Raw genomic sequence first — 20,176 nt, forward strand, 5'->3', positions numbered from 1 at the left:
AGGGAAGAATTCCTCCAGAAAATTTCTTTTATCCAATATAAACGTATCATAAAAAGAAAATGGTATTATTTACTTTTAAAGTTTCTTTCAGAGTCACTTCTGAAGGAGACTGCAAATGTTATAAAGTTTTAAGTCCTTTGACAAGTCCTTTTAAGTCCTAGGCAATCAATCACATAGGACTCTGAAGACGAAGATTTCCTCATGACTTGAGTATTTATTTATGCATGTTTTTAACACCCAAAGACGTACAGCATAATTTTATATTCTTATAATGAATATATTTTAATATTTATATATATATTAATGTATAATAATATATATTATATATATTATATTATATATATGTAAATATATAATATATATATTATATATAAATATATATATAAATATATAAAATATATATAAATACATAAATATATATATAAATATATAAAATATATATAAATACATAAATATATATAAATATATATTATATATATAAATATATTTACCTTTCTGTGGCTAAAATATTTCAAGCAACTTGTTCAAGAAATATATATGGGAAAGTGTTTTCTGTCCCAATTTATGCAAGAATGTCTTTCATTCTTGCCTCTATCTGGTAGATATTCTGTAAACTGCATAGTCTGTATGGTATTATTATACTATTTTTACTTATACTAAAATGTCATTTTGATATATATATGAGGTAATGTCTAGAAGGAATAAATACCAAAGTTAAAAGTAATTACTTCTAGAGGCTAGCATTGGCAGGCAGTGAGGGAGAGTGTAAAGATAAGGACTTCACTTTCACATCATATACAGTACTTAATTACTTTTTAAAAAGAATTTTATCAGGGCACCTGAGTGGCTCAGTTGGTTAAGCACCCAACTCTTGATTTCAGTTCAGGTCATGATCGCATGGTTTATGAGACTGAGCCCCATGTCAGGCTCCATACTGACAGTGCAGAGCCTGCTTGGGATTCTCTGTCTCTCTCTCTCTGTCTCTCTCTCTCTCTCTCTCTGCCGCTCCCCCACCCCATCCTCTCAAAATAAATAAACATTAAAAAAATAAAAACAAATAAAAATAAAAAGAATTTTATCACTTAAAAAAATAAACTATTAGAGAAATAAAATCAAAATCTGGACACTGACTGACTGCCTCCAATTTAATGTTATAAAAAAGAAATCAAAGACCAGCCTTTTTGTTGTTATTTTCATTTAGGAAACTGTACAATTTTTTTGAACTATACTTCAAAATATCTGCCATAATGTGTCCAAGATTAGGACTCTATCTTGGCAAGTACTGTGTGAGATTTTCAAAAAACTATATAAACAAGTCATTTTTTTAGTCCAGGAAAGTCATATTCTATTACTATGTCTTTACTAGTTTTGTTTCATTTTGCTCTTGGTCTCTTCCTTAGGTTTATCTATCATTTCTTGTATAATGGCATAAGGGTAGGTTTAAATATAAGTAACATAAATTGGTGAGATTCAGACATATTGACCCTTGTTTTGCAAACGAGGCAAACTAGGGAGCTCCTTGCTTATGCACCAAGGAAACTCTTAGGAAATAATTGAGAAAAGACTTAATCATGCATCAAGTCTGACTTGACAAATTATTAGCACCCAAAAAGGCTGGTGAATAAACGGACACATATACCCATTATTCAAAACCATCTCTTGGATTAGGCAACCACAAATTTACTTGTTGCAGGGGTGGGAAGGGGAGCCAAAAGAAAAAGTGAAAAAGCTATTTTTAGTTAAAACTACTTAAAATGGCATTTTATAAATAATAACCAACGGAATATTATATTCCAAGGAGTGTTGATGGCTTTTCCATTTCTATAAAAAAAATCCACCTGAAATTTTGAGTATTCTGAATCTATACAATCAGTAATTTGAAAGGAATCAAGTCTTCATGTCTAGGAACATGGTAGAAACTCACAGGTTTTCTTTTTCTATCCTTTCACTTCATAATGGTCTTAAAGTTCTTTTTTGGTTTATTCTTAAGCACTTATTTATTTTTAAATATCTACCATATATGAAATCTTTTTCTCCTATTTACTCGTTATTGATTGTTTTCCTATAGAAAAACTATTGGACTGTTTTTCTTCAACCAAGTAATTTCTAAATTTCCTACTTTTTCAATAGTTTGCCAAGTTAATTCTATCGAGTTCCCAATCATTACTTTTAATTTATTTTTCCTGTCATTATTTTATTGCTCAGACTGCCACCAAAACTCTATTTAGTAGTACAGATAATAGGCATCCCAACTTCAGTGGAAGTATTTCCACAATCCACTATTAAATATGATACTGGTTGTAATTTTAACAGAGTTCCTTATAATTTTAGGCTTTCTACTTTCTTCCTAAATAAAATGGACTGCATAGGTATAAAGTTGTGTAGGGGCGCCTGGGTGGCTCAGTCGGTTAAGCAACCAACTTTGGCTCAGGTCATGATCTCACAGTTCATGGGTTTGAGCCCCAGGTGCTGTGCTGTGCTGTGCTGACAGCTGAGAGCCTGGAGCCTACTTCGGATTCTGTGTCTCCCTCTCTCTCAAAAATAAACATTAAAAAAAACTTTTTTTAAGTTGGGTATACTAACGTTCTCTTAATGTCCTCTGTGTATTTGTCTCGTTTTTTAATCCTTATGTAGTTTATTTACACTCATCATTTATAGATCAAAAATTAACCTGCTTTTAAGTTGTCTCCAAGAATAAGCTTTTATCTTCATTGCTCAATATTCAAAATGGGTTAGGCTTTTTGCTATTTTATTAATTTATTAACTCATTCTTCCTTCTTGGGGTTTAGTTTTAATTATTGTTTTTTCCTAGCATTGGACAGGAACATATAATATTCTTCAATTTCCTGTTTAGTAGTAATGTGTTTAAAGTTATAAATGTCCCTTTGAATACTACTGTGGCTTTAACTTATAGGTTTTGATATTCAGTGCTTTAAGTACAGTTCTGATCTAAAGAGTGGAGAATTTCCATTTTTACTGCCTTTTAGCAATTCTCTGGAAATATGTTTTGGGAAGAGTTATGATCTGGGAGGGGTAGAAAAGCTAAATATTTGCTATTTCTATTTTTATTACACAGTTGCTATTGAACCCACAGCAAATGACAAATATCTGCATTTTAAGACTTTCTTAGAAGTTACTATAGTTCTAATCTTGACAATGCATCAAAGTTATATAAATCTAAAAATCATACATCCTTTTACTTAAAAAATAATTAAATTCATGGAAATAACTGTTGAGATTTATACTACACAATTTGACATCTCTGAAAAAGTGAAAATACACAAAACTTTTCCACAATTCAGAAAGCAACCAGTCCCTAAAGTAATATAGAAAATTATTATATAACTAATTCTCCAGATATTTTAGTGCTGAAATTTATTTTCAGCTCTTATAAAATATGTGTAGTACACAGAAAAGGAGGTAATCATTTTAAAACAGGCATTAATAAAAAGATGTGGACAAAAGTTGTATCACACAGCAAACAAGTATAAAGTCATAAAAATAATTTTAAATAATCCCCATCTAGCCCACTTTAAAAATACATTAGAATGACGACTGATACAAAAATCAATAAAAATCTACTTTCCTGTATCTACAAAGAAATTTATACCTTAAAATCTTTAGCAGAAAAGAGAACTTCTTGAACTTTTCTCTAGAAGTAAAGTCTACATGACTTAATTCTATGCTTTCACCAAATTTTCCAATGTATAACAAATTTTTACACTATAGCAAAAGGATCATGAATCCCTCAAAAGTCTATTTTTTAATAACTGCTGCATTAAAACAACAGAGCACTAATATAAAAATCAGTAATTATATTTATTCCTTATAGCAAAATATCTAAACTCAATCAGATTATGTTTTCAAATGTGTTTTAACCTTTATTTATCTTTTTAAATATTCATTTTTTGAGAGAAAGAGAATGAGAGCATGTGCACACAAGCGGGGGAGGCAGGGGAGGGGCAGAGGGGGGCTACAGAGGATCTGAAGAGAGCTCCATCCTGACAACAGAGAGCCTGATGCAGGGCTAGAACTCAGGAGCCCTGAGATCATGACCAGAGTTGAATTTGGATGTTCAACCAACTGAGCCACCCAGGCACACCTTAACTGTGAATTTTATAAAACTCAGTAAGATTTTCCCAAAGTGAGTCAGATGTAATAAATGGATATATACATATGCAAATGAGAAAGATGCACTCACCAATTGCTATGGAATGAAATATAGAATATACATATACATGGTAGGATTTTCAAAAAGCTTATGGTCAGCTGTATATAAAAAAATAAATAATTCAGCAAAATACATAATTATTTGCTGAAGTAAGTGATATATAAGTTTTAAATACTAGCAAGTAATAATAATAAAAATATTGGAACAGAGTGACATCACCGAAAATAGCAGAGTAGGGAACTTCAGGGTACAGTTCCTTCCCAAACTCAACTAATGAGCTGACAAACATTGTTAGAATCAACTTTTGCACAACTCTGGAATCCACTCAAACTACTCAAAAACTACTCAAAAACAGCCAGGGGAAGACTTAGGGAAGAATAAAGCTGTTGCTTTGCAGCAAGAGAGCACTGTGGTCTTTTAAATTTTCCATTCACCATTCCCCATACCCAGATCTGCAGCAGCTATGAAGATGACAGCCTGAACGTCTGATAGTGCCACAGAAAGGGTATGGACCCTGCTGGAACTGGCAACTCCCTTAAGGACCAGCACAAAGGCTGGCCTCTGTTTCCCTCAACTCTGAGTAATACCCAAGGCTGGGGCACCATCCCAGACAGCTTTTCCCAAAAAGATTTAAAGGCACAGTTATTGGCATAGCAGCCTGGGGCAAAGGACACCAATATAGACAAGCCTTAAATAGAAAATCCTAGGAAGGAAAAAGTTAGGAAAGGTGAAACACAGCAAAAATGGGACTTTAAAAGCTCATGCTCATATGGGGGAATTGAGAAGACCATGCAAATGCCCAGGAAAAAAAAGCATGCTCAGAAATGGGCTGAAAAGACCCTAAGCTTTCACTTATGCAAACAGTAAGTGAAGGATAAAGCAAGTTATAAATGGCCTGGTTAAGCATTGAAGAAGTGCCCCAACACAAAGGCAATGTACAAAGATAGGGAAGGTATTTTTTTTCCCCTTCTTCCTTTTTTCCTTTTTTATTCTCTAAGCATTTAAGGTAACTGTCCAAACATCACCTGACCACTAAGATCATGAAACACAGTCTTCAGTAGCCACACACAACAAAGAATATATACTTTCAAAAAATAGTTTATAAGAGTCATCAAACCAATAAACAACAAACCACAACAAGCAGCATCCACAAACTCTGGGTAGTGGGGAAAAAATCTGATTCCCAGAACTGCCACACTATAATGTTTAAAAATTCAGTTCTCAACAAGAACGAAAAATTAGGAGGCATTCAAAGAAACAACAGAAAAAGAAAGTATGGGCCATTCACAGAAAGAAAATAATTAACGGAAAGATAATTCAGGTTATTGGACTTATTAGACAAAGACTTTAAATAAATGGTTTAAAATCTGTTCAAAGAGCTAAAAGAAACATGGAACAAAGAACTTTAAGAAAACACATGAAAGCCAGGAAAACAATGTCTCTCCAAACAGAATATCAAAGATACAGAAACTGTGTTAAGAAAAGATACAGAGGAAAGGAGTTAAGATGGCAGAGTAGTAGGAGGATCTTGCCTTGTCCCTCAAACACAGCTAGATAATTTTCAAATGATACTGAACACCCAGGAAAACAACCTGAGGATTGAGAGAACAAATTGCAAAACTAGTGGGAGAATAGACGCCACATCATGGAAGGTAGGAGGGGTGGAGATGTGATTTGGGGGAGAAAAGAATCGCAAGTGCTACAGAGCAGACAGAGCCCTGATCACAGAGAGAGGAAAAAGAGAAAGAGAGAAGGTCAGGAGTAGAGGAAGAGAGAGAAGAGAGAGAAGAGAGAGAGGAGAGAGAGGAGAGAGAGGAGAGAGAGGGAGAGAGGAAGAGAGAGGGAGAGAGAGGGAGAGAAGGAGAGAGGGGGAGAGGGAGAGAGAGAGATAAAGTAGCATGCAGGGGATTACAAAAGAAAAACACTTCCCCAAAACTACTGACAGGGAAAATGAGTCAGAGCTGATTATCTCAAGTTTTTTACAAGCAGTGAAGCTGGAAGTCTGAAGTTTAGTTCATGCCATCACCAGAGTCGAGCCTGGTAGGCTTAGTGATGCTCCTATGGAGAAAGAGGGCAGAGGCTTCAGTTTGGACAGCGAGCTCTAAGGATCCTGTGTCATGCTAGAAAAGACAGCTCCCCTTCCTTGCATGGCATTTGAGAGCATCACTGCCTCTAAGGGGACAAAAGAGCTGGCGGGTGCTGTTGGGCTCTTTGGTTCATTGGCATACGAGCAGAGACACCTTCTGAGGGCAGCTAACCTGGATGCAGGCTTTTTACTATGCTTTACCATTTATAAAATCCAAGCCCCTACACAGTCATGCAACTATCCTTCTGGAACAAATGTGTGAGCCACAGTGAACTGAAAACCTCCCCAGAGGATCAGTGCAGGTCCGGGCATGTGCAGGGTCCCTAAAATTTGGAATTTAGAAACCCAGTCAGGCACCTGAGATAAATAAAACAAAGGAGCACTGCGCTGCCAGTGGCTCAGACACAGGTTGAAGGCATGGATCAGATGGAAGCTGAGGGCACAAGGGGGTAAACTGTTTACTCTTCTGTAAGGGCATGCTGAACACTGGCCAGCATACACTCCCCTCTCCAGGGAACAGAGTGGTCTGATGCCATTTTTCACCCCTCCCATCAGCATGGAGAGACTTCAGCAAGTGGCACAGTACACATGACAAGGGCTTGAGCCATTTACATTACGCCCCACACCCCTACACTGTACAGGTGCCTTTTTTCACTAGGGCAAGTGTGATTAAGAGCCAGAGCAATACTGGCTCCTCCCGCAGAAGACCAGCACAAATCACCCCACATGCACCAGGTCTAATGATCATAAATTGCTGCAAAGTGCCAGCTCTAGGGGAAATAGGACAAAGCACAGGCTTTCTTACCACATAAAAGACAGAGACCAAGGTAAGATGCCAAAATGGGGGAATGCGTCCCAAAAGAAAGAACAGGAAGAGGTCACAACCAAGGAGCTAATCGAAATAGATATAAGTAATATGACAGAACCAAAATTTTAACACAACGACCATAAGAATAATAGCTGGGCTTGAGAAAAGCATAGAAAAAACAGAGACACCTTTACTACAGCAATAAAAAAAATGCTAAAAACTAGTGAGGCTGACATAAAAAATGCTATAACCAAGATGCAAAATGACTGGATGTAATGAACACAGGAATGGAAGTAGCAGAAGAAAAAAATAAGTGATATAGAAGATAAAATTATGGAAAATAATGAAGCTGAAAGGAAGAGGGAAAGAAAAGTATTGGATCACAAATGTAGACTTAGGAACTCAACAACTCCATGAAACATAATAACATTCATATCACAGGAGTCCCAGAAGAAGAAGAAAGACAAAAGGAGGAGAAGGTTTACTTGAGCAAATGACAGCTGAAAACTTCCTTAATCAGGGTAAGGAAACCAGCATCCAAATCCAGGAGGCACAGAGAATTCCTATCAAAATCAATAAAAACTGGCCAACATGAAGCTGTATCATAGCAAAATTTGCAAAACACAGACTTAAGGAAAGAATCCTGAAAGCAGTAATGGAAAAGAAATTCCTAACCTAAAGGAAAGACAGGTCAAGTTAGCAGAGGATCTCTCCAGAGAAACTTGGCAGGCCAGAAGAGAGTGGCACGATATATCAATGTGCTTAGTGAGAAAAATATGCAGCCCAAACTACTTTATCTAGCAAGGCTGTCATTCAGAGTAGGAGAAATAAGGAGTTTCCCAGACAAACACAAACTAAAGCAGTTTGTGACCACTAAACCAACCCTACGAGAAATATTAAAGGGGACTCTGAGTGGGAAAGAAAGACCAAAAGCAACAAACACTAGAAAGGAATAGAGAAAATCTCCAGAAACGACAACTTTTCAGGTAATACAATCACATGAAATTCTTTTCTATCAATAATCACTCTGAATGTAAATGGACTAAATGCTCTAATCAAAAGACATAGGGTATCAGAATGGAATAAAAAGAGAAGACCTATACATATGCTGCCTACATGAGATTCATTTTAGACCTGAAGACACGTCCAAATAGAAAGGGGATGGGGGCACCTGGGTGGCTCAATTGGCTGAGCATCCGACTTCAGCTCAGGTCATGATCTCGCGGTTCGTGAGTTCGAGTCCTACGTCAGGCTCTGTGCTGGCAGCTCGGAGCCTGGAGCCTGCTTCGGATTCTGTGTCTCCTTCTCTCTCTGCCCCTCCCCTGCTCACACTCTGTCTATCCCTCTGTCTCAAAAATAAATAAACATTAAAAAAAAGAAAGGTTTTAAGAAAGGGGATGGAAAACCATCTATCATGCTAAATAGACATCAAAAGAAAGCCAGAGTAGCCATACGATTATCAGACTAACTAGATTTTAAACCAAATACTGTAACAAGACATGAAGAAAGGCACTATATCATTATAAAGGGGTCTATCCAAAAAGATCTAACAACTGTAAATATTTATGCCCTCAACTTTGAAACACCCAAATATATAAATAAATTAATAACAAACATAAAGAAAATCATTGATAACAATGATAGGTGACTTTAACACCCCAATAACAGCAATGAACAGAACATCCAAGTAAATAATCAACAAGAAAACAATGGTTTTGAATGATACACTGGACCAGATGGACTTAACAGATATATTCAGAGCATTTCATCCTAAAGCAGTAGAAAACACATTCTTTACAAGTGCACATGGAACAGGCTCCAGAACTGATCATGTACTGGGTCACAAATCAGGCCTCAACAAGTACAAAAAGACTGAGATCATACAATGCATATTTTCAGACTATAACACTATGAAACTTGAAGTCAACCAGAAGAAAAAATTTGGAAACACCACAAAGATATGGAAGTTAAAGAACATTCTACTAAAGTATGAATGGGTTAACCAGGAAATTAAAGAAGGAAAACAAAATATATGGAAGCAAATGAAAATGAAAACACAGCACTCCAGAACCTTTTGGAATGCAGCAAAAGTAGACATAAGAGGAAGTACACAGCAATACACGTCTACCTCAAAAAACAAGAAAAGTCTCAAATACACAACCTAACCTTACACCTAAAGGAGCTAGAAAAGGAACAGCAAATAAAGCCTAAAGCCAGCAGAAGAAGGGAACTAATAAATGTTAGAGTACAAATAATTTATAGGGAAACAAACAAACAAACAAACAAAACAGTAGAACAGATCAACAAAACTAAGAGCTGGTTCTTTGAAAGAATTAATAAAATTGTTAAACCCCTAAGCCAGACTTATCAAAAAAAAAAAAAGAGAGAGAGAGAGAAAGAGAGAGAGAGAGAGAGAGAGAGAGAGAGGTGGAGAGAGAAAGGACCCAAATAAATAAAATCACAAATGAAAGAGGAGAGATCACAACCAACAACCCAGAAATACAATTATAAGATAATTTTATGAAAAATTACATGCCAACAAACTGGGCAATCTGGAAGAAATAGATAAAACTCACAAACTACCAAAACTAAAACCTGAAGAAATAGAAAATTTGAACAGACCTATAACCAGCAAAGAAATTGAATCAGTAATCAAATTGGCTATTCTTCTCAAACTGTTCCAAAAATAGAAATGGAAGGAAATTTTCAAACTCATTCTACAAAGCCAGCATTACCTTGATTCCAAAACCAGACAAAGATCCCACTGAAAAACTATAGGCAATATTCCTCATGAATATGGATGCAAAAATTCTCAATAAGATACTAACAAATTGAATCCAACAGTACATTAAAAGAATTATTCACCACAACCAAGTGGGATTTATTCCTGGACTACAAAAGGGTGGTCCAATATTTGCAAATCAATCAATGTGAGATACCACATTAAGAAAGGATAAGAACCATATGATCCTGTCAATAGATGCAGAAAAAGCATTTGATAAAGTACAGCATCCATTCTTAATAAAAACCCTCAACAAAGCAGAGATAGAGGGAACATAGCCTCAACATCATAAAGGCCATATACAAAAGACCCACAGCTAATAGCATCCTTGATGGGGAAAAGCTGACAGCTTTTAGGGATAAGGAATACCACAGGGGTGTTGACTGTCACCACTGTTATTTAATATAGTACTGGAAATGCTAGCCTTAGCAATCAGACAACAAAAAGAAATAAAGGACATCTAAATTGACAAGGAAGAAGTCCAACTTCCACTATTTATAGATGACCTGATACTCTATGTAGAAAACCCAACAGATTCCACCAAAAAATTGCTAGAACTGATACACGAATCCAGCAAAGTCACAGGATATAAAATCACTATACAGAAATCTGTTGCATTTCCATACACCAATAATGAAGCAGCAGAAAGAGAAATCCAGGAGTCGATCCCATTTACAACTGCACCAAAAACAATAAGATACCTAGGAATAAACCTAACTAAAGAGGTAAAACATCTGTACTCTGAAAACTGTAGAACACTTATGAAAGAAATTGAAAGGGACACAAAGAAATGAGAAAACATTCCATGCTCATGGATTAGAAGAACAAACATTGTTAAAATGTCTATACTACCCAAAGCAATCTACACATTTAATGCAATCCCTATCAAAGTACTACCAGCATTTTTCAAAGAACTAGAACAAATAATTCTAAAATTTGCTTGGAACCAAAAAAGACCTTGAAGAGCTAAAGAAACCTTGAAAAAGACAAGCAAAACTGAAGGTATCACAATTCCAAACTTCAAGCTATATTGCAAAGCTGTAGTCATCAATACAGGATGGTACTGGCACAAAAACTGACACAAAGATCAATGGAATAGGGGCGCCTGGGTGGCGCAGTCGGTTGGGCGTCCGACTTCAGCCAGGTCACGATCTCGCGGTCCGTGAGTTCGAGCCCCGCGTCAGGCTCTGGGCTGATGGCTCGGAGCCTGGAGCCTGTTTCCGATTCTGTGTCTCCCTCTCTCTCTGCCCCTCCCCGTTCATGCTCTGTCTCTCTCTGTCCCAAAAATAAATAAACGTTGAAAAAAAAAAAATTAAAAAAAAAAAAAAGATCAATGGAATAAAACAGAAAACCCAGAAATGGACCCACAACTATATATGGCCAACTAATATTTGACAAAGCAGGAAAGAATATCCAATGGAAAAATGTCTCTTCACCAAATGGTGTTGGGGGTGCCTGGGTGGCTCAGTTGGTTAAATGTCTCACTCTTACTCTCAGCTCAGGTCATGATGTCACAGTTTGTGAGACTGAGCCCTGCAATGGGCTCTACGCTGGCAATGCAGAACCTGTTTGGGATTCTGTCTCTCTCTCTCTCTGCCCCTTCCTGTTCACTTTCTGTCTCTCAAAATAAGTAAATAAACTTAAAAAAAAATGGTGTTGGGAAAACTGGACCACTTTCTTATACCATAAAATAAAAATTCAAAATGGATGAAAGACCAGAGTTTGAGAAAGGAAACCATCAAAATCCTAGAGGAGAAAGAACACAGGAAGAAAACCATCAAAATCCTAGACGAGAAAGAACACAGGAAGCAACCTCTTTGACCTGGGCCAGAATAATTTCTTACTAGACATGTCTCAGGACACAAGGGAAACAAAAACAAACATGAGCTATTGGAACTTCATCAAGAAAAATCCTTTTGCACAGTGAAGGGAACAATCCACAAAACGGAAAGGCAGCCTATGAAATAGGAGAAGATATTTGCAAATGACACATCTGATAAAGGATTAGTATCCAAAAATCTATAAAGAACTTATCAAACTCCATACCCAATAAACAAATAATCCTAGTAAGAAACGGGCAGAAGGCATTAATAGACATTTTTCCAAAGAAGACATCCAGATGGCCAACAGACACATGAAAAGATGCTCAATATCACTCATCATCAGGGAAATACAAATCAAAACCAGGATGAGATACCACCTCACACTTGTCAGAATGGCTAAAATTAGCAACACACAAAACAAGAGATGTTGACAAGGGTGTCGAGAAAGGGGAAAACCTCTTACACTGTTGGTGGGAATGCAAACTGGGGCAGTTACTCCGAAAAGAGTATGGAGGTTCCTCAGAGTTAAAAATAGAAATACCTATGACCCAGCAATTGCACTAGTAGGTATTTACCCAAAGGATACAAATGTACTGATTTGAAGAGGCACATGCACCCCAATGTTTATAGCAGCATTATCAACAATAGCCAAATTATAGAAAAAGCCCAAACCTCCATCAACTGATGAATGGATAAGGAAGATTTGGTGTGTATATACAATGGAATATTACTCAGCCATCAAAATGACTGAAATCTTGCCATGTGCCATGACACGGACAGAGCTAGAGTGTATTATACTAAGTGAAATAAGTCAGTCAGAGAAAGACAAATACCATATGATTTCACTCGTGTGGAACTGAAGATATAAAATAATGAACACACAGGGAAAGGGGAAAAAAAAGAGAGGCAAACCATAAGAGACTCTTAACTATAGAGAACAAACTAAGGATTGCTGGAGGGGAGGTGAGTAGGGCAGGGGATGGGCTAAATGGCCTATGGGTATTATGGAGGGCACTTATGTTGAGCAATGGGTGTTATATGTAAGTGATGAATCACTAAACTTTACTAAAGAAACCAGTATTATACTATATGTTAATTAACTGGAATTTAAATAAAAATTTGAAAATAAGTAAATAAATAAGGGGCGCCTGGGTGGCTCAATCAGTTAAACATCTGACTTCTGATCTCAACTCAGGTCTTGATCTCCGGGTCATGATTTCATGCCCCGGGTTGTGCATAAAGCTCACTTAAAAAAAAGAAAATTATGGGGCGCCTGGGTGGCGCAGTCGGTTAAGCGTCCGACTTCAGCCAGGTCACGATCTCGCGGTCCATGAGTTCGAGCCCCGCGTCCGGCTCTGGGCTGATGGCTCAGAGCCTGGAGCCTGTTTCCGATTCTGTGTCTCCCTCTCTCTCTGCCCCTCCCCCGTTCATGCTCTGTCTCTCTCTGTCCCAAAAATAAATAAACGTTGAAAAAAAAAAATTATATATATATAATTAAATATATATATAAAAAATTATATATGTGTATATATACATTATATATATAATGTATATATACATACACACACACATAAACATATATATAAAATAAACTTCTTACTACTAAAAAAAAACATATAAAAATTGTGCAGCAGAAAGTATGATAATTGAAATAAAAAATTCAGCAGCAAGGGTTAAGAGCAATAGTAGGCTATTAGTAGTTAAGTTTTCAGAGAGTCAAATGTTACACATGGATTTTCAACTGCACCAAGGGAGGCGCCAGCACTCCAACCTCTGTGTTGTTCAAGGGTCAAGCGTTTATATACTACACACTCATTATGTATATGCATATGTATATGTATATGTATATGTATATGTACATGTATATGTATATGTGTGTGTGTGTGTGTGTGTGTGTATTTTAGCTTTTTCCTTAAGTGATTATTCTAGAGATTACACTTAACATCTTGAATACTTATTTTCAGTGTATACAAACACTTTCAATAGCATACAAATATAATTAAATATTACTTAGCCTAAAAGAATGAAGTACTGAAATACATGTTACATTGTGTATGAACTTCAAAAACATTTTGAATGAGGCCAAACACAAAAAGTTACATATTGTATGATTCTGTTCATATGAAATATGCAGAATAGCAATAATCAATTAGACAAATCAATAAGACAGAAATCACATTAGTGGTTGCCAAGGAGTAGGGGGAAGGAAAACGGGGAGTGACTGTTTAACGGACACAAAAGTTTTCTTCTGAGTTGATGAAAATGTTTCTAACTAGATAGAGATGACAGTCACACAACAATGTGAATATACTAATACCACTGAATTGTAGACCAAAACAGTTATTTTATTATCTGAATTTTATTTCCATAAAAAACTAAATATCAGAACAATACAGAAACAGGTACTAAATTAAGCTCCGTAAAATTTAAGTAAATGGCATGGCTAAGGACAGATCATTATAGGTGAGTGAATGGGAGAAACAATATGAAGTTGAAAGCCTAAAATAAAAATACTATGAACACTGATAAACTGTAGGACAATGAAACAACTGGTAGGTATTAGGAAAAGTGGATCAAAAACTATGAGATCCATGGGGCGCCTGGGTGGCGCAGTCGGTTAAGCGTCCGACTTCAGCCAGGTCACGATCTCGCGGTCCGTGAGTTCGAGCCCCGCGTCGGGCTCTGGGCTGGTGGCTCGGAGCCTGGAGCCTGTTTCCGATTCTGTGTCTCCCTCTCTCTCTGCCCCTCCCCCGTTCATGCTCTGTCTCTTTCTGTCCCAAAAATAAATAAAAACGTTGAAAAAAAAATTAAAAAAAAAAAAAAAAAAAAAAACTAAGAGATCCAAATATTAAAATCAAAATATGAATAGTAGCACTCAACTGAGGAACCTGGACTATATGGAGGTGAATGAGACAAACAGTATTTTAGAAAGATGAGTACAGCAGTTGGGAAGTCCAGCAAGGACATAATAAGTAGAACCAGAGTAATCATGTAAAAGGTTGTTGCTATAATCTGGGAATTATAAAAAGAAAACACATTTACAGTATTATACATATACATATATTGTAATATATTATACATATATTTATATACATATACATATATTTATACATATATTTATTATTTATTATTATTAATAAATATACATATATTTATTATACATATATTTATTTAAATATAATAAATATATTATATATTTATTTATATTATACATATATACATATTATTTATTGAAAAAAAATCCACATAGAAGTGGATGTGCACCTTGTGGAAAGTGAGAAGAAACAAGATAGGCTTTAAAAAAAATTTTTTTTTAATGTTTACTTATTTATTTATTTAGAGAGAGAGTATGAGCAGGGGAGGGGCAGACAGAGAGATACTAAAAGAGAGAATCTAAAGCAAGCTCTGGTGCCACCAGCACAGAGCCAGATGCGGGGCTCAAACCCACGAACTGTGAGAACATGACCTGAGCTGAAGCCAAGATTCGTACACTCAACTGACTGGGACACCCAGGCACCCCAGAGATAGATATTAATAAGAAATTAAAAAGTTATAATTTGATAACCCACTGTATATGTGAAATGACTGAGAGATCTATTTCTAAGAACTCAAAAACTATCAATGAGAAGGAAAACGGAAAGATACTCTTGGAAAATTTTTCCAAGAATTCAAGAATTACAAATAAAAGGAACAATGGGAAGTGGATTTATTTGTGGAAGAAAGCTTGGTTTGGTGTTGAAAAACTTCAGATTCTGCGGCTACCAAGAAACACCAAGTGCAAAGGTATATTAAATATTAAGAGATCTGGACTTGCATATTACATGAGAATATGAGAGTCAAAATCTCATGTTCTAAAAACACAAAATGAGAAACAATGAAATCACTTTTTAAAATCTTCAAACATTTTAAAGTTCTAATTGAAAATTCTCAACAGTATTAGTAAAATAAAGTTTAGTCATTAAACAACACTACTACTATTAGAAAGACCTGCTAAAGGAAGAAAGAGGACTAGTATTGTTCTAAATTACAAAATTACTACAAAGATCTTATTTAAAAAAAGTCTAACTTCAAAAAAAATTAACAATATAAAACCAAGAAAAAGAACTTTTAGGCTGAGAAATATAATACATAAATTCTAGTCACTTTTGGATGCAATTTATAACTAGAAAACAGTCACTTTTCATGGACCACTTTGCCGTCATTTGTTTGCTTGTTTTTAATGTTTATTTCTTTGTTTTTGAGAGAGAGAAAAGAGAGCACACACATAGGGAAGGGGCAGAGAGAGGAAGAGAATCTCAAGCAGGTTCTGTGTCCCCAGCATGGGGACCAAGCCCATGAACCTAGAGATCATGACCTGAGCCGAAATCATGAGTCAGACACTTACATGACTGAGCCCCCCCAGGCGCCCACCTCATTTGTACAATAAACCTCTGTAAGTGGTTTGCAAACTTATCATCTATAGACTATGCTCCAATTTCAGAAAAGCCTAATAGAAACCATACATTTACCTACGACAGAATGAATGTACTGATAAAAATTTCCAATTTCTTAGTTTTGGAATAAAATGAATTACTACAGCATGTTATCATGTGTTCATTTCAGTCAATTAGAAGCTCTGGCACTGCATGTTAATATATAGTTATATTTAATAAAAAATGAAATAGCAATTATTAACAAATATAAATTAACTAACATCTTTATAACATATGATCTGTGGCAGGAAGTGGATTAATATAAACAGAATCACTTACAATAAATATTATTTGGTACTTATGCCATGCTAGATACTACCAGCCTTTCTTCAGTGACTAAAAAATATTTAAAAACCACTAAGATAGGTTTGAAGCTCTATTATGGGTTGAACTGTGTATATGTGCCTCAGAAGTTCATACATTGAAGTCTGAACTCCCAAGTATCTCATAATGTGACTCAATTTGGAAATATGGTCTTTAAAAAGGTTATTAGTTAAGATAAGGTCATACTGGGGTAGGGTGGGCCCCAATCCAAAACAACCGGTTTCTTTGTAAAAAGGGGAAATTTGGGCACACACAGGTAAACTGCAATGTGAAGACAAAGCCAGTGATCAGGATGAAGCTTCTACAAAGCAAGGATGCCAAAGACTGTCAGTAAACCATCAGAAGCTAGAGGAGACACATGGAAGAGATTCTTTCTTACAGACCTCAAATAGAACCAATTCTTCCAACACCTTGATCATAGACTTTTAACCTCCAGAACTATGAGACAATACATTTGTTGCTTAAGCCACCAGTTTATGGTACTTTTTTATGGCAGCCTTAGGAAACTAATGGAGACTACTTTTACTTCTAATATTTGGAAAATGTGCCCTCAAAAATAAGTTATAAAAATAATGACACGAGTATACAATTCAAGTCAGTATACAAACCTGTAGTTCAGTAATAACTGTTTTATGTCTCTTGTTGCATTCAATCTTTTCCACTCGTGTTTTCAATTCTGCCAAAGTCTTATCAAATACAGCACACTGTAGCGCACACAATTTTTCTTCTAGCAACCACTGTACAACCTAAAGAGATACACATTTCTTTGTTACAGCAAAGAAGGCATTTCAGCAAGCAGCAAACTGTACATATTCTTATGTACTAATAAGACGGTACTGATGGTATTGATTAGTTTAATGAAAAACATGCTGGCATTCATGACACAATGTCATCTGCTGAAAGCCTGCACTTCTACAGATGTAATATCTGCTATGATAGAATTATACTAAAAATAGAAAATTTCGAGAGGGTGAAATTTTATAAATAAGTTTAAACTGAAGTTTTAATATTTATTTCTTGTATCTTCTACTGTGATTCAAAGGAAATCAATTAAAGGAAAGGACCAGTTTTTAAAATTTCTAATCTGTTGCAGATGATAATTTTTGAGACAGTAAGAACGTCACTGCACTATGAAATTTCTATAAAATATTTCTGAATGCCTACTCACAATTTACATATTTATCTTATTTTGGATCCATAACAAATAGAATAATACATAGTGCATGTCCACGGCCCATACTTGAGTAATACTGTTGCAGAGGAGTAAACTCTCAGTACACAGAAGTTTCAAATAGAAGTTTCAAAATTCTTTCACATGCCTATCTTCATATTTGTAACAACGCTATAAAAAAGACTAAGTAAGCATTATTAGTTCCATATGACAAATTTAAAAGTTGGAAGGGAAAAAAAGCTACTTTTTACTGCCTCACTATTCTTTTTTCAATGTGTATATTTATACTATATTTTAATGGAAGGACATTAGTCTAAAACCTGGATTAGTTATAATTTCATCATTAAATTTACAAGACCTTAAAAAATTAATTTCAGCTGAATTTCATATTCTTCTTTAAAAGGCAGTTTTCATACATATCTGTTAACACATTTTGAAAAATATATCGAATGCTATGTATTTTCAGTATTTCTAACTCTAGCTTCATAGATTTGGCTGACGTTTCATAAGTCCACATTTTAAATACTCCCTTTCCCTAGTCATTCTAAAGCTCTGTCCCTATCATTTTTAATACTAAGCCTAAAGTACATAACAAAGACTTACAATACAGGAACTTATAACCATGAAACCAGCTTGTAACAAAGATTAAAATGTTAACATATAAGACTCTAATATTTCCACTAGAATAAAGTTCAATATAGAAGAAAAAATCTTAAAAAAGAATCAGAAAGTTTTTTAAATTATTGAGAATAATAAGCTCAACTATTTTTGTCAAGTTCTCTCTATGAAAAACCCAAATATACCAATAAAATACAGAATAATGTCAAAAACCTAATAGAATCAAAATAGTCATGTTTTTTATTTAATACGGTTTTTGATTTATAATCTGTAACACCTTTTGTAGCTTCTGGTTAATATCTCCCTTGGCTGTAATCTTCACTTGAAATTCTGCCTCATATTCTTCTTCCATGTATCGACGACGTTTGGACTGTACATTGTCCATGTCCTCTGACTTAGAACGCTTTCTTCTGGAAAATTCACCTGAGAACAAAAAGCATAATGATTAATCAGGTTTTTATTATAGACCTTAATGCCTCTTCTCCACTCTCAGCAAAGTATTATTCCTACCTATCACAACAATACCATTCTCAATCAGTTATTTTATGAATTGTTTTTGAGATTAGAAAAGTGTGGTAAGGGCACCTCGTGGCTAAGCTGGTTAAGCATCTGACTCTTGATTTTGGCTCAGGTCATGATCTCACTGTTCTTGAGATCTGTCCCTCTCTGCCCCTCTCCAGCTTGCACACATTCTCTCTCTCTTTCTCAAAATAAATACACTTAAAAAAAAAAGTGAGTAGGTAGCTTCTTTGCTCTGAGCTTCAAATGATTTTCAATATACTAAACAAGAACTTCTTAAAGGCCGAGCAATGTACAATATAAACATAAATATTGTTTCCTTGAGAATCACCTAAAATATGAATATGATATGATATGAGAAATCAGCTCATATTCATTCCCTTTCCAAAACTTCATAGTGCACATGAATCCTTTGACAAAATATATTACTCATTCTCATGTCACAGGTTTCTAACAACTGTGCATAGCTTTAATTATTTAATTCTTCCTTTTCAAGTATATTTTTTTCTCAGTAAATTTAGAAAAAAATTCTTAATCATTAGCTTTAGAAAAATAACATAAGAATAGTTATTCTTAATATATTCTAATGAATGTCAACTAAATAAAAATAAAATTAATGTCATTATAAAAGTCAATTTGGTAAAGATATTCAAAGATCTTCATTTAAAAATTTTATATTTCATATATTGGTAACATTCATGAGATCATAAGCAAATTTTATTACCTGGTTTCTTTTTCAATACATAAAAAGTAAAAATACTAAAATCTCCACTTATTAAATGGAAATGTCCTTATGTAACCATAACTATCCCTCTTCACTTTTCTCTATATCCATATAACTATGTGCCTACTCTTAAAATCCAATTCTCTTCTATAACTTCTCTTGTAATCATAACTTATATGTCATACATGGAAACCAGAATGACAGGGAAAGATATAGAACCTAGGTATCCTGACTTCTAACCCCATGATAATCTTATAAACCTAATGACACCCCATTCAATCAATTCCCCATCCCATGAAGCTTAAGTACCTTAAGGAGACTAAGATACATAATTTCATTTGTTTATATTACTCCTGAGAAAATTATTAGTCCCATGCTCTAAATATAAATCTTACCCAATTTATCTCAAGACATTCAGATAGTACTTTACTAAATATTAAGCTTAAATCTTTCTTATGGAACAATGAAAAGTATAAATAAAACACTGAAGTATATGAAATAATACTTTCAAAAATCCTTGGGTTAGCTCTCAAGAAAATGATTGAACTGTGTTTCACTTAAACTAAAAACATTTTTTAAGTCATCTCATGGAAATTAAAGTATATTTCAGAGCCTTAAAAGAAGAAACATTGAATTACTATTTTTTTTAAACAGCTCAAGTGTTTTGTACATGCTTAC

General features: G+C 34.9%; 1 protein-coding gene across 4 annotated transcripts in view; it reads right to left on the minus strand.

The window, feature by feature from the left end:
- ATF7IP (activating transcription factor 7 interacting protein) overlaps positions 1-20,176 on the minus strand; it is a 124,788-nt gene that overhangs the window by 43,637 nt on the left and 60,975 nt on the right. For all 4 annotated transcript variants that reach the window (XM_025930107.2, XM_086714019.1, XM_086714018.1 and 1 more), the window contains exons 4-5: positions 18,533-18,678; positions 17,075-17,212 (exon numbers count right to left, since the gene is read on the minus strand). In XM_025930107.2, coding sequence (XP_025785892.2) covers positions 17,075-17,212; positions 18,533-18,678 — 284 coding nt within the window. The remainder of the gene's footprint in view (positions 1-17,074; positions 17,213-18,532; positions 18,679-20,176) is intronic.

Source organism: Puma concolor, chromosome B4 (genome assembly GCF_028749965.1).
Source record: "Puma concolor isolate L17-30 chromosome B4, mPumCon1.1.hap2, whole genome shotgun sequence".
NCBI classification, from domain to species: domain Eukaryota; kingdom Metazoa; phylum Chordata; class Mammalia; order Carnivora; family Felidae; genus Puma; species Puma concolor.